At 44.0% G+C, this 16024-nt stretch overlaps 1 protein-coding gene across 2 annotated transcripts in view; it reads right to left on the bottom strand.

Annotated features, from left to right (window-relative positions):
• rhbdl3 (rhomboid, veinlet-like 3 (Drosophila)) overlaps window positions 1-6879 on the bottom strand; it is a 50516-nt gene extending 43637 nt beyond the window's left edge. Inside the window, exons 1-2 of one of the 2 annotated variants that reach the window (XM_053419068.1) lie at window positions 6733-6879; window positions 5798-5821 (exon numbers count right to left, since the gene is read on the bottom strand). In XM_053419068.1, the coding sequence (XP_053275043.1) occupies window positions 5798-5821; window positions 6733-6879 (171 nt within the window). The remainder of the gene's footprint in view (window positions 1-5797; window positions 5822-6732) is intronic. The other variant, XM_053419069.1, reaches the window with a different exon arrangement.
• Window positions 6880-16024: the final 9145 nt, after the last annotated feature.

Here is a 16024-nt window from a genome sequence, read left to right as displayed (position 1 = left end):
TTAACCAGCACGTCCTCTTTCTGGCGTTTACAGACAGACAGGCACAGCATCTATTTTTACCTCAGCATAAAAGCGGATGACTGTTTTCACACTCCGCCAACTGGAACCGGGCCTTTCATTAAGAAAATCTATTTAGAGCCGAGCAGGGGGGAGGCAGAGGAGCAGGGAAAGATGAGCTCTGATTAAATCTTTCAATGAAAATATTTGGGGCTCTGTCTGTCATTTCATCACCGCACGCCGCCCCGGTACTTTATAGAGCAGAAGGACTGGTGCGGGGGGGCGGAGGGCGGGGGGGGAGCAGTTTGCTACTTGTAACAACTTTTACGAATCGAGACAACACGGTTCGATATCAGCGCAAAGTGTGTGTCAGTGGGTTATCTCCATGACTCAGCTGGTGTCAATCACTGGTGCGGTGTTAAATGAGCGGGTCAGCAGACTGTGACCTCCACCATCTGTGTACGTGTCAATGGGATTTAGGCTGATAAGCACATCAGCATCGACAATACGGAAAAAGGAGGAGAAGAACCAAACAATGGTGAATATTATAAATTAAGGGGAAACTCAAGAAGACGGCAGCTGATGGAATGACAGCTTCACACTTGGCTAGTGAATTGGAAAAGGCCCAAGAAAGTGCAGCAATACAATGAATAAACCTCAAATTAACAGGCGACCCGCCAGCTGATTCTCCAGCTCAGGGTTCTGCTCACCGAGTCGAGCTTCACTGAACTTTGAATAAACAGGTGAACGGCTCTTTGTGCAGCAGCCTCGGTGCAGCTTCAAGGTTCGGTGCACTGAGTCCTTCAGCCAGTCTTAACTCGCCGGGGCTCAAATACTGCAGGTCACTTTTACAGTTTAAAAAAAACTGCAACACATCCATTTCTATGAGGACCTTAGCATTTGAACTGTTGCAAAAGAGGCGTCCTCACCTTCCCCAAAAAAAGTGCAATTTGAAAGCTGCATATCATCTCTCCTTCTGTCAGTAATTGCAGTGACCGCCATCATGATCTCGATGTCTCTTCATTTGGCTTTCAAAGTAGGTAAAGCTGACAGGGTGTGGCGATGCATGCTCTCCCTACATGCACCGCTACGCGCAGCTGAGGGGTCCCAGTGGGCTTATCCATTAAGTTCCAATTACCTGGGTGGTGGACCATTCACTAGAAGTGCACTTTTAAAACACAAAAACAAGCAACACCGAGGCGACGCCAGCTGTGCCGTGCACGGGACGGTGAGGCGAGACGGCGCTGCCAGGCAGAGTGGCCTTAAGTGATGACCGTCCTTTTCTCTCGGCCATTGCCACTGAATATCTAACTAACAAGCTCATTGAAATGCACGACGGGAATCCTGGGAAACACGAGGCCCACCGGGAACACGTGGCTCCCCCCGCCGGGGAACTTCTGCTTGTTTTAAATAAAGTAAATGTATCGTGAGCTGGGTTATTTAAACACCAGACCCCACTGTCATTACTTTAGTTCACAATTGATGGGGTGCTGATAAGAAGACGTTCCAACAAGACTTTAATTCTTTCAGTCCAGTTGCACATTCAGAGGTTCTTCTAAGCTACCATGCAAGAAAGGAAGGGGAACAGACTTGTGGAAAGTATGCAGCCATGTGAAAGTGTTTAATAACTAAGCTCCTATGGGCGCGTGTGTGGGACATTTCAACATACCACTGGGAGCACGCTGTCAACACAAAGGGGACTGTGGACAAACTTAAATGGCTTACAAACACACACACACACACACACACACTTACACACACACACGTATCCAAATGCTATTGTTCACTGATAGTTGGGGAATAGACGATATCCAGAAGCTAGGCTGCATTGAAGAGCCACCTGTGTGCAAATAACACATATTCCCTTTAAGACGGAAAAGTCTTTGCACTGCAGATATACAGTCTATGGTTTGTATACTGCACACCTGGGAACTTCCACTGACAGGCTTTACAAGCAGTGGGGGTGTTCCCAGTCATCCAGGATAATGACTCAGTGTATCTGGGCTGTTGGTGGAGCCCTTCATAATGCACCCGCTGCTAAATCACTCTCCAGACCAAGGCAACTTAAAGACAGACACCTTGTATATGTTACTTGTTACCCATGAACAGGAGCAAAGTGATGAGGTTATAATATGAGGAATTCTTGTAAAACATTTCTAAATGAACTGTCTGGATAATTGGGTTATTAAGTTTCTAAGTCGTCGTCTGCCACAGTGTCGTCTACGAGTAAGTTACCTCTTTCTAATCCTGAGGTATTCGTGTTATTTGTACTTTTTCCAGTTTTGCGTCCATTGCGTGTTAGAAATGTCATCAACGCGTTCACTCACCCGCTGGGAATTTCCACATATTCCTGCTATATTCTCACTTTCAGGACTTTTGCCACTGGGGGGTTGGCAGGAAAAGTAAACTGGAGCAACTGACTTGGACATTCACTCTCTCACATACAGCTTCTCTAGTTTGCAGGAAGGTGTCCAGACTTCGGTGCACGTATAAAAGCAGCTTAATTTAACTTCTCGTCATTGTTATGTGAAGAAATCCAACTGATGTGCCTTTCCCTGTGGAGGACAACACTGATGCAGTTCATTTCAGGCTGTGACGTAAACAAGTTTAATACGGTTTTAATCATGTAAATCCTGAGCGTAAAGTATGGCCCATATTCTAATCCCCAGAAATCCTCCAAAAAACATGAAGAGGCATTTTACTGTGTGATAATCAGTCAGCTCAACATAGAGACTCAAAAGACCCTATCTCTTCTATTGGATGAAACTGTGTGTAATGCATTGTGCGTTTGTGTGTGTGTGTCTGTTTCTAAATAACAAATGGAGGCTGGGACACTTTGATTATGAGAGGGAGCTGTTATCTTCCTCACAGCATCTCCTCTGCTTCATCAGACATCTTTACCATCTGAGTTCAGGCTTCGTGTTTGTTTCAGCCGATCGGAAACACGTGTCAAAGCATTCTGAGGTTCGCTCTCTTACTTCCTGCGCGCTGGGAACGAAAGCACTTATAAAGCAACAAAATCCTCTCCAGGGACAGCGGAGAGGAGGAGGAGGAGGAGGAGGAGGAGGAGGCGAACAGAGCTACGCAGCACTTTGATTCCAACAGTGTGGAACCGGGACACTGATAGCTGTACGTTCCCAGCTCACATGGGAGCCTGTAAAAGTGATATGACGAAGAAGGTTTTGTTCAGAGCCCAAGTTGGTTTGATGAGACAGAGGGAAAGCCATAGTCCCAAAAGAGAAAGACGAACGACAGAAGAGGATCCTGTCTTCTCTCTCTGCTGTGTAAACATCTCTGATGGTATGGACAGAATACTAGGTGCTCTGAATTTGACATGGCAGAGACTCCCCTCTACAAGAGGAGAGTCATTCTCTTCATATCTGAACATCTTGTGTAGCCAGTATATTACTCTCACTAGAATAATCTCTTCAAAAGAAGAACTTGCAGCCACTGGCTAGAAGGTCAAGTGTGATCTGTAAAAAAATCCTGAAAAAAACTATTAAATCCAAACTTTTCAAATAAATGAGCAGCACGATAATAACTAACAACTAAAATATCAGAAATCGTGTTTGAGAAAAAAGTATTTCACGTGTACTACGACCTTTCAGTTTGGTCCATGTTTCATTCACTAATATGGAGAAGGTGGGGCTTGTGACCTTTAATGCAGCCAGCCACCATGTGGTGACTGAGATGCTTTCGGCTTTGGGGAGCTGTCATGTCATCCAACTTTACGTACAGTCTATGGTTAGTACCAAGTGTGACCCAACCACAGCATAACAACAGAAGTTCCCCCCCTTGGATGGTCATGTCTCGTTAACGTTCAGCTGTCCTCAGCAGGCAGGCCGACCTCGCCATGAGAGTGGGCTGCATGCAAGTGCAGAGACTGGTCTCACTGGCCAATGACGGAACTCAACCCTCTCCGACCCCCTATCCACCCCCTCGTGATTTTGGCAAATAAACCAAACTGTACATTACACTGGACTTACACACATAGATTCACTTTATAGTGTTTGTCTTTGTGTTGCAGGCAAATAAAAGTCTGGACCTTGCTCTTTGTTTTCATGCAACATTTATCTTCTCTGCCTCCTGCAGCCGGTCTGGTTCAAAACCCATCTTCTCCTGGTTTTTCTGTGGCCCATCATTTCTCTTCTTTGGTCGCTTCACAGAAGCTGGGGGTCTCCGGGGTCAGCCCCCTGACAAATGGGCCGACTCATTGTGAGGACGAAGGAGAGAAGGAGAATAAAAGAGTGAAAGGACATTTGTCACTGCCAGACTGAGCAGCGACCTCACCATTTGGACAACCCACGTATGTTTTTGTCGAGCGGCGTCCACTTGAGGAAACTCAAAGCAGCGCCTTGCGCATAAAGACAACGGATTGAGAGGCCCACTTAATGCCTGGCCATAGAATATACACCATTAATAATACAAACACTCACACCACACCACAGCTATCATTTCCCATAATCCCATGGGACCTCAGTCTCCCTCTGAAAGAGTGCGCCTGACACGAGCCTCTGACTCAACCCTTCACATCGCAGCTAACCCCTGTATTCACACAAGCACACACACACACACACACACACAAACACACATCCCTCCCAGGAGAAATTTGGGGGGCCCAGGATAGGCAGGTGCTGTAATAGCCCCACAGAGTAGTGTCTGTGCGTGTGTAAGTGCATGCGCGTGTGCGTGTGCATATATTTGATAGGGAGTCCGTTTACCGTCTGTCAGTCCAACCGTCTGTTTGCATGAATAGCCGGTCTGTGTTTTTTCCTCTCCTGGGGTTTCTGGCTCTATCTTTACATTGCGTGTGTGTGTGTGTCTCATAAGATCAGTCTGACAGATCAATGCATCCAGGATTTTGTATCACCCTAATAGCATTACTGGGGTCAGTGTCAGCGGGTGACACACCCACAGCATCCACAGTGTGATCCCACTCCTCCGCTCTCGCCTCTACAGGGGTTTGGTTGGACAAAGGCGTGGCCCCGTTACATGTTATGGCGTGAATGTTACCCAGCAGGCAAAGGATTTAAAGCTGCACTCGGCAAGATTTTGATATAAAAATACATTTGTCTAATCAGCCTAATTCACAAACTGGGGCTGAAAGGAGAGAAGCCTGGGCCATCTCCACCAGCTGAGACCCTGAATATTCACCTCATTTAGCCAAATGATATTCTGGTATATATTTACCCAGAGAAAGAAACCAATCAATAAGTGATGTACAAACTATGAAAAGCAATGAGGGAGCTCTTAAAAAACAAATGTATTCACCAGTGTAAGATATTTGGGGATAAACTAAGGAGTAAAGAGAAGGTCTGAAGAGAAGGAATGAGGTTTGTGAAGCCAGCCATCACGTTAAATCATTTCTGGGTACTGAAGGCAACATGTTTCTAACATGTGTGCAGATTTGCCTCGTGCAGATTTAAGTCTCTTCCGGGAACAAAGCCAGTAAATAGCATGATTGCATTTTATGGTCATGACACATGGGAGAAATGTAGAATTTACATAACAATTTCTCTGCAAAGCACTTTTTTTACAATAGAAAAGAAGAACTTTATCCTGCTGATGGTGCAACATTGCATCCCAGTTCTTCCAAGTAACCTCCCAATGTTTCATGACCTTTAAGCTGCAGTGCTTCATCTGTTAAACACATCTGTGCTTCTTTGAGCTGATAACAGAGACACAGTCAGCGGTCACACGCAGATGGAAGCTTTTTCAACACAACACTGCTCCACAATGAGTGAAACATGCAAATGGGAATTAGAGATTCAAGCCACTTTCAGTTGCAGCACATACATACCTTGTCAAACAGAGACTTCCATTGCTGAGACAAGGGGAAAGGAGAGAAAAAAGAGCAAGCAGAGGAGTGAGTGAGAGGAAAAGATAGAAAACAACCCTCAGAAACAGGTGCTAAGGCAGAGAGGAGCACCTGTTTGGAAATGATGAATCTCGGCCAAATAGATTTTTCTCTCTGTGTGCATTCGCCTTAATTACAGTCCTGCAGTCGGATGCTGTTTTTATCTGATCATCGTGGTCAATGAGCCGCAGCAAAAGATAATAAGGGCCTCAAAGTGTGGATCATTATGTGTGAGGAGGCAACCGGAAAGTCTGAGGTGGCTAATGGAGGGAGACTGGCAGGCGTGTGCATGTGTGTCATCTGCCTTTGAAAAAAAGGAAATCCCTCAGGTATCGATGTAAAACTGCAGTTATGAGTTAAGCCATTAGGATGAACAACCTCAAATTAATTTAGGCTCATGTTCATATGACATCCTGCCTCGTTAAATCAAACACACACACACACAGACTAACACTATTTTACATTAGAAACAGCATATGTCAGCCTTAGACCAAAAATAATAGTTTTATTTAAAAAATGTACACGTTTTTCGCACATTCCTTTTGGAACAGCAGAGGCTGAAAGTTTGGTAAACCCTGATGAAAAATAGTTATGTTTTAAGGTGAAAACATATTTTAAGGTTAGGGTTAGAGTCAATCTTAGTTTTAAAGTAACTAGGGTTGAGGTTAGAACAAGTCTCCATGGCACAGACTCTTGGTCCAACATTTTTGTGGTCCAGGTATTTCTCATGTTGTGGGGACCTAAATCTGTTTGTCACATTATGGGGATGTGTCTTCCTTATGAGGACAAATAGCAACTTAATTGTTTCATTACATTTTAAGGTGATGGCGACAGGTTTTAGGTTAATGTTAGGATTAGGGTTAATGATGTTCGTTTACACTTACGTCCTCTGGAGCCACTGGAAGGACGTCGGTACTTTCCAAAACCTCGATCTCCTCACCCTCCGCGTTGGCCGCCACCGCCGGGGAGCAGTTCACCGCCGCCTCCCGGGGGCCGGCCGTCATCCTCGGGCTGCTCGTCTCCATAAACTCCCTCCGAGAGCAGCAGACACTCGGTTTTCAGGAACGACTCCACATTACTGTAGTTTATAATCCCATAAGTCTATCTCCCAAATATATGCGTCAGCAACGTCAGGAGGTAAAACGGCCGAGGACCATTACGCATCCAAGTTGGAATTTGGCACAGTCAAATGAGTGCAGGGGGAATCTTAGACACAGCTAAATAGAAAAAGGTGAGTATTCCCAATGGACTTCCACAGACAGGGCAAAGTTTCCACCTAAACCTTCCACCTCAGAGTAAAAGTTGATGTAGCTCTGGAGCATGAAGCCTTCCCTCGGCGGGGACGGAGGTCTGCGGAGGAGCCTGGACACACACCGCGGTCCAAGTTCGAGGAGCCGGGGGCGCACGCTGGCGGAGCGCTCAGAGAGATGCGACGGTGGCGGAGCGCAGATCCATCTGAAAGAAATAATGACATCATCAAACACTGGCACCAACTTGGAACGCAGGACCGGGATGACGCACGGGTCTCACACGGCTCCTCCGTCCGGGGGGGGAAGTCCGCTTCAAACAACACACATGGCGGAGTCCCCCCCTGCCCAAAAAAAACAACTCTCAGCAAGTGGCCAGTTTTTCTTGGTGCGTCATGGTACCTGGCACGCTTCTGCAGGCGGCGCAGCGCGGGGACACACGTCTGCTCCTCTCCGCCGAGTGCAGGCACAGAGCCTCCAGAAGCCGGGGGGAAGGAGGGAGGGAGATACGAACCGACCGCCTCCTCCTCCTCCTGCGCTGGGGATGGTTGGTTCAGCTCCAGGAGACGCAGCCGGGACTCGGTTTGGCTGCTGCACGTCGCACGCGTCCTTATGGAAGAGATGGAGGGAGAGCGAGTGGATGGATGGATGGATGGGGGCGGAGAGAGGGACGCGGAGGGAGGATTTCTGGCCCCGTGGTGAGGAGGGATCACCAGCCTCTCTCGCTCCGGGGGGGGGGGGGGGGGGGGGGGGGGGGGGGGGGGGGGGGTTCGAGGAACTCCGGGTCCCTGCACTGAACAGCTGGCTGTCACTCTCTCCCTGGCTCCGAGTGGGGGTGGGAGGGTGGGGGGGTCGTCAGGTCATGTGCGCCTGAGGGTGAAATGCAGCAGTTGTCTCAATAGGAAAAATACACAAATGTTTAATAAATCATATGGATCAGCTTGAAACCATTAGATCAGGTTCAGAAATGACAGATGGTGAAAAATCCATTTGGCATAGGTTTGTGACCCAATATTCAGTTTTATTTATTACAACACCATAATGTACAATGATAGTATATTAAATAAGCTTTCTAATATAATAACTTTCATATTTGCATTTTACTGGAACAGTCCAACTCTAATTCTGCTTCTGTAAATAATGTGAAAAGATGTAAGTATAGCCTAGAGCAGTGGTTTTCAATAGGTGAGGCGCGCCTCCCCTGGGGGGCGCCAAAGAGCCAAAGGGGAGGCGCGACACGAGACACTCGCAAAAACAAAATACACATCCGTATGCAGCTCTAGTGATATCTATAATTGTGCGTGCGTGTATTAGTTTTAAAATGCATCGTTTCCCTGTCCCAAGTCAACAGGAGTCAGCATTAAGGGAGGAGACAGGACCCAGCAAAAAACGTAGGAAAAATGATCTTGAATGCGTTTCTGGTTGTCTGTGGAGAGCGAGTTCCCCCAGATCTCCAATAGGGCTATGGAAGTCTTAATCCCCTTTACCTCCACGTACTTGTGTGTGTGTGGGTTTTCCACACTGACCGTGATTAAAAACAAATACAGATCAAGGCTGCAGGTGGAGGACGACTTGTGTATATTTCTCTCTGCACTGCAGCCCCGCATCGAACACCTCTGTGCATCAAAAGCGAGGCCTCATTGTTCCCACTGATATGGACGATTCAATTGAAAGTCAATGTTGTGTTGTCTTGAATCCATGAATTGGGTGGGCCATAGGGTTGATGCCGCTCGTAGCGCAAATGATGTGAATTTGACGCATTTTGTTTGTTGTTTAAATTTGAGGTTGTACGTGGCTGAAATCGTTAACAAATTTCATGAAAATATGTGAATCTGTTCGATCTGATAATATGCCGTTGTCGTTCATTGATCAGAGAGTTGTCCATTGTGCAGATTCTTTTCGAGACGATGTGCATCTCCTTCAAATGTGCGCTTAAAGCCCGGTCACACAGCACCGATCAGCCGTCGGATGTCGTTGGTTGTAGCTTTGGCGCCGATTACACATGTTAAGCATGTTTTGTTGACTTGTGGATAGGCCTAATTTTAAAAGTAGCCTCAATTAGGCCTGCATGAAGTTGGAAATGATTTGCTGTTGCAAAGAATCGTTTATGAATGCACTTTTAAAAAAGTTGTGGAAATAAAATGTCTTCAACATTACATTTGATTAGTTATTGAAAATCATCATTGCCTGGAACACACAAAAGATGGCATTTACTGAAGAGGCGTGTGTGGGTTAGGTCAGGCGGACGGGATTCATTTTTTTGGAGGGGAGGCTCGGCTGTCCTTACCTACTCTAAGGGGAGGCTCACATTCACCCAATTTGAAAACCCCTGGCCTAGAGTATTATAGGTATATATTGTGTTGGCTATACTTTAATTTCATAAGATAAAAGTTTGTGCCAGGATCATATTTTGGGTTGTATTTTAGTTACTTCAGAGAGTTGATAGTATTGATTCAGGCTGATGGGGAAAAATTGCAATTTTATGTACTTAAAATTGAATCACCAGCACAATAACGTGTGTAAAAAGTGAAGGGGTCATAATAGTTTCTCTGCAAAGTCACACATTGAGTCTGTTGAGGTTTTTTTGTTTTTATATCGCACTTACATTTCATCTGTTGTGTAGTTTCTTTGTCTAAATGGTAAATCAATAGTCCTGGTCTTCCAGGGGGTGTTTGCTATTAAAGCAGGATTAGAATCAGTTTTTAAGACACACAGTTATAGCTCTGCTGGAGATGAGCACTTCCAATCGATCAGTATCTTCTAGATTGTGCATATTTTCTAAATAATGATCAATAATCAGCAAGAGAATTCCAACTGTGATCAAGAACGACGTCCTACAGATCATTCGATAGAGGTAACAGTTAGTATTTGATTTAATTATTCAAACACATTTATATTCCCCTAGTTGGCAGCATATTTGGCTGCACTGTCACATGATATGCAGTGTGTAATGGCCTGATTCCACTGTGGACTTCGGCCACATTTACTGAGGTAACCACCGTAAGATCAAATGCATAAAAATAATATACATATTTATATCTTTAGCTTTACTGAAATATCTAGTTTATAATTTTTTAACTCAGTGATTTCCCTCAGTTAAGAAAACACCTTCGTCAAGCACCAACAGTCCCTTTGAATTCAATCACACTGCAGCAAATTCACACACTCACACATATGAGTCCTTTAAATGTGCCTGATTTTTCTCATCAAGATCCATGAGTTATTCCCCGGGAAATTGGGAAACTGTTGATAAACACCCAATCTTCCAACATGGTTCTTCCCCTGACCCATACTGCACCCTTCCACCAGGTATCATGGTGAGCCGCTCTGTTTCTGTGTGATCTTGCGTACAAACAAACATACAAGCCAACCAACAACGAAATACAGAGGTGAAAACACAACCTCCCTGGAGGAGGTAATGAACCCGTGGGAAATGGCACTGGGTTTCAATGTAAAGCTACTGGAGTTCATCAGGGTTATCTCATGCTATAAACACTAATGAATCATCTCCTAAAGAAACTGCTGCCTTTAAATTCTCAGAGAGGAGGGAGCGGCCCATGTAGGCTTGTAAATTCCAGGATATTTGAGGGAATATAAAAAGCCCCCTCCAGGTCGTATAGTGCTACAAATGATCGGGCCCCATTACAGAGAAACACCCACCTCTTACCTGAGGAGACATCAAAGAGGTCCTGATGGTTGGGCGGAAGCCACGTAAGAGGAGAAATGATGTCAGTGTGGTCTGCAGTGTAAAGGTTGATCAGGATCCCTCCAGTGAAACCCCCCCCCCCTCATGGCACAGTAGCTATATGCTAGCATCACCATGGAAACAATTAGGGCGTTGATATTTGTAACCCTGGGGGTCTTTCCTGACTCCTACACAGCAGAGTTGGGTTAAAGTTGGAGTCTGTTGTGTTGTGAAAAAAAAAAGGACCCCGCAGCAAGTCTCCATCAGGGGTCAGAGGTCAGAAATCCACAGATTTGGGGATTTAAGTTTTTATGAAGTTTTGTTGGCTTATAGTGGCATCACTCCCACTACAGACTCGACCGGCATCAAAATAATTCACTTTTAGACATCACACATACTGATAATCAAATATAAATTAAGTGCTTCAGTGCAGACAAAGCAGTATTATGGGACTGATTTGAACAATGTTACAATCATTATAGGGACTTCAATGTTTTTCAGGTTGCAAATACAATGCATCTCTTATGTGCATAGGTTAAATGAGGATCTATTATCTTCACAATTAACATTTTTATTTTTCAACTGTTCCAAGACATCCCGAAATGAACAGGATGTAACTACACTAGCAGTGTAAGGAGATAACTAGAAATAACTCAAAGTCCTGGAGGTTTTGCCCCTTGCAACAGTTGCAACATTTTGTGTAAAATCTCTTATTTTTGTCCCATAATGAAAAAAAGAACTATTAGGTAACAAATTAATTTAATAAATAAACATTGTTAGAGGAGAGGAGGGAGCTATTGTGTGATTAGTTACATGCGCCATGAGACTTTCCATTAAAAGCAGCTAATTGGACACAATAAGCTTTGACGTGTCTTACTTTCACAAATCGAGCGCTAACATCAGCTGAGGAGCTGTAACGGGAGGCTGAGGGAGATGATGATGATGGGAGGGGGGGGGGGGGAGAGACAGTGTGAACAGGACGGATACTGAACACCTGCTTCTCTGGGAAAAGTCAGCTCGTGTATAAATGATGTATATACTGTGTATAAATTAACAGCCAGTGACAGGAGTCTCTCTTCCAGCTGCTTGCAGGCACCGACTGTCTTCCTGTGTGACTTAACCCCACCCTCACTGTTTACCACCAACTCTACAGGTATATGGACAGGTAACAATATATGGAAATGGCCTATTAATCCTTGAACATTAACTTAAATGACATATAGAGCTGTTCAGGCTTGGACTCTGATCAGGAGACAGAAGATGGTGGTGATAGGCCATTTTGTGACGCCCATTGAAAATTCCTCCAGAATACGTACATTTTCATCACTTTCTAACTTTCTGCAAATTTTGGTAAAAATTTAAGCAGCCAATTCATTTGTCTGAATAATAATAATAATAATAATAATAATAATAATAATAATAATAATAATAATCTTTACAATTTCAATAGGGCCTCACCGTGTCAGTGCTCTGGCACTAATATTAAGGTTCCTGCTACTGCAGAACATGTCTCCAGGACAACATTTTGTGATGATAACACAATAGCAAACTCAAACCAGTTTGAAATTATAAATAATCTTCAAATAAATGGCAGAACCTAACGCTATTGTCCATATCAACAATTTGTTATTGTGATGAGGACATCTGGTTTAGATATTTTTCTTTTTAAAACTTGATTGGAAGAATTTTTGTGCCTTTCATTTCTTACAAACACACACACACACGGAAAACTTATCTCAATTACATAAGAAGTATTAAAAGGATACCAAAGTTTACATATGCAGTGTTTTGGGGTTTTAACATTTAAAAAAAATCAAAAAACAATGACCAACATTTCTTAAAATTTACAATAACATTATTAAAAAACAATATAAACATATGGAAAATAGTGGTATGTCCCTGTGGGAGCTAAACATGAACAAATAAGATATGATACATATCTCACTATTTGCAATTACTTTATAATAGTGGTGTGCACAAACAAACAAGGAATACAACTACCCACAAGCCCACGGTTTACTGGGGTATGTGTCCACGTGATTTGATAAATTGCAAATTTGCTGGAAACTTTTTGCACTGATTTTTAATATCAGCTCAGACAGGTCTATCGTTTTAAGATCTGAATTATTTCCTGAGCTCAATTGTTTTTTGATGCTGTTTGAGCTAGATGGGAAAGAGAAATCCCCAAGGATTAACTCACCAGTACGTCCGGACCAAAGTTACTTTGGTATAGATGAAGAATTCGTCGTGAAGAACATGAAAGACATCCTTCCACAGTTCTTCTGTCACATTCCATCGGATGAATCAAGAAGTTACTGTGAGAGCTTATGTGAATTCAGCCGGTTAATTGCTCGACAGACTGTGAGCAAAATAAACAACCGCATAGGCATTATGCTTTCAGACACTTCTGAGGGAAGCTGTGATAGTCCAGAAACTTTAAACGCAGTGATTGCTCTAATTGGCAATATAACAAATTGCTTGCGCACTTCATCCACCACCCACAGTCAAGCAGAAGACCAGGACCTTCATGAGGACAGTGGTGACCAAGTAAGACGTATCTCACATCTGAGAAAGTCAGAGGAAAATTCTGATGATGGAAATGATGAAGATGGAAATTCTGGAGGTGAATGTTCAGATGATGGGAATGGTTATGATGCAAATTCTGATTCAGATGTTGTTACCATCAACCACTGTGATGAAGAAGACCAGGACCCTCAAGAGGACATGGATGACAGGGATTCAGATAGTTTGAATTCTGATGATGAAAATTCTGATGAGGAAAATTCTGGAGATGAATCTTCTGAAGCTGAAAATTCTGGAGATGAACCTTCTGAAGATGTTAATTCTGGAGATGAATCTTCTGAAGATGAAAATTCACACACACACACACACACACACACTCGCCCGCTCCTGGTATTTCATGATGGCCTGATACGGTGATGATTTAAAAAATGTACGTGACGTTCACTCACGTTCATCGTTACGTTCACGTTAATAATATGAAAACTGATTCGTTAAGTTCAGCGTTCGTTAAACATATGCACAACACTGAACTGTACAGCCACTGCAGAGGGGCCGAAGAGCCGCGGGTGGCCGAACCCTGTGTGGAACCGAATTTCTATGGTGTATTGGACGTTTTTGTGGCAGCAGTGTCCATCACTTTTAGCTGTCCCCTGGAAACACTTCCGTTGTGTTGTGGCCTCTTCTTGCGGCGCGTTTGGCTTCTTGCTGCGCGTATGGCTTCTTGCTGCGCGTTTGGCTTCTTGCTGCGCGTTTGGCTTTTTGCAACGCGTTACGGTATTTGCTGCGCGTTTCTCTATTTGCAGCTCGTTCTGGTATTTGCAGCGCTTTTCTCTTTTTGCAGGTGTTTTGTCAACTTGCATGTGTTTTCTTAAGTTGCCGTTCGTTGAGCTTTCAGGGCCACCGTACTATTGAGCCGTATAGTGAATGAATCTGGAATCTTCTCTCAAAAAATATCCCCCCCCCCCCCCCCAACTGGGTTATTCTCTAACAATAGGTTTCATCCAGTATCTAAAAGCCAAAAATATAAAAGTAACTTTTAAGTAAGGCTCTCAGATATATGTAGTAAAGTAGAAAATATTTTCTCTTCTCAAAAGCAGCATAAAATAACACCGACACACACGATAATTTGTCCATCGACTTAATCTCCTTAGTTCCAGTTGGAAACCATCAGCTGAAGTGGCCTAGTCGGAAGTGTTCGGTCTCTAACAACAGCGACCCGGGTTCAAATCCCACTTATTCCCATTTTCAAGCTGCCCATATGTTACACTTAGAATTGGCAGGACTTCTTCTATTAATTGCAAAATATCTTACACTATGTTAATTTAAATTAATTAAATATAAAAACAGGGAAAAATTTAATTAAAAAAAAAAAGAAAAAAAGCTGCGCGCAGTTCCTGCGCAGGATGTGCGCAGTGGCCTTCTGCGCAGGATGTGCGCAATGGGCTTCTGCGCAGGATGTGCACGCGCAGTTTTTTTTTTTTTTTTTTCCCCATTTAATTTAATTTAAAAAATCTATATTTAATTTAATTACATTTTTTTATATTTAATTTTATATTAAAAAATGTTATATTACATTTCATCATCATTTCTCGGCGCTGGTTCAGGGGTAAATGATGCTGGTCTTCACAGGTGACTGACCTACGCAAGCCTGTAGCCGCCACCCCCCCCACAGGAGATTATGTGCTTGTGTGTGTGGCCGCGGCGCTTCCTGGTTCTTCCCGGTGCACACAGCCAAAGTATTTACCATGGGCGAGGAAAGGAGGCGGAGCGCTTTTCACAGCGCTTCTACCTCCGGTGCGTCCCCGGGGTTAGAGGATGATGGTGTGACGTTAATGTATTGTTTTACATTGCATGTGTCACGTCATGATAAATCAGTCTCCTATGTCGCCTGTACCAGGAGCCGCCCCTGTCACTGGTTATCTTGGCTCGCTGTCTGGTCGGTAACCAGCCGTCCGGACCGCTCCGTGAAGAAGGAGGAGGAGATGTTTCTTTACTTGGAATGCGGCCACTTTATTTCTCGGATATACAGCAGGAGCAACACTCGCTAGGTGCTCCGTCACTTCTCTTTATAAACACACTTTTAGCGTCTTTCCCACAATACCCTGGTGCACTACGTCACACACTACAAACTTTCCTTAAAGGGGCAGGCCATACCTGCAACACAACAGCTCTCGGTCTCATATACAGATGGCAAGAGAAAGCAGAGACGCAGACTCAGCGACTACATCCGAGATCCGATGCACCTTATTATTATCTGAGGGATTTTTACACACTGTCTGATAAACATTCCGACAGTAAAGGCAAGGGGTAGTGATGGATAAGGTTTTCTTTAACAAGTTAAGTCTTTCATTCTCACTGTCCACCTTAAAACTATGAAATGAACTGAAATATGAACTAGTTCCGAACTTAAATGGTGAACTATGAACGTGAACTATTCATGTTTACTTGTATGAACTGAACTTTGAACTTGTTCACGAGAGTAGTGAACTTGCACAACACTGTTGATATGGTTCCTTGGGGTCTTAATGAAATGTCTGTAACATATTTTGGTCAAAATACCACAAGGATAATTTAAAACAGGACTTTTTAACCCTGTCTCAGATTGACCTGTTTTGAGTGCCAATATACTCCCGCCGTTCACCCGCGCTTCATGAATTTCTTCACTTTGACATTCAGAGCACTGGGCAGAAACCACATCGCGTCAACACCCACCGT

This window comes from Pleuronectes platessa, chromosome 3 (genome assembly GCF_947347685.1).
Source record: "Pleuronectes platessa chromosome 3, fPlePla1.1, whole genome shotgun sequence".
NCBI lineage: Eukaryota > Metazoa > Chordata > Actinopteri > Pleuronectiformes > Pleuronectidae > Pleuronectes > Pleuronectes platessa.
Note: the sequence above shows the minus strand (reverse complement) of the source record. Positions and strands in the feature narration are given on the sequence as shown.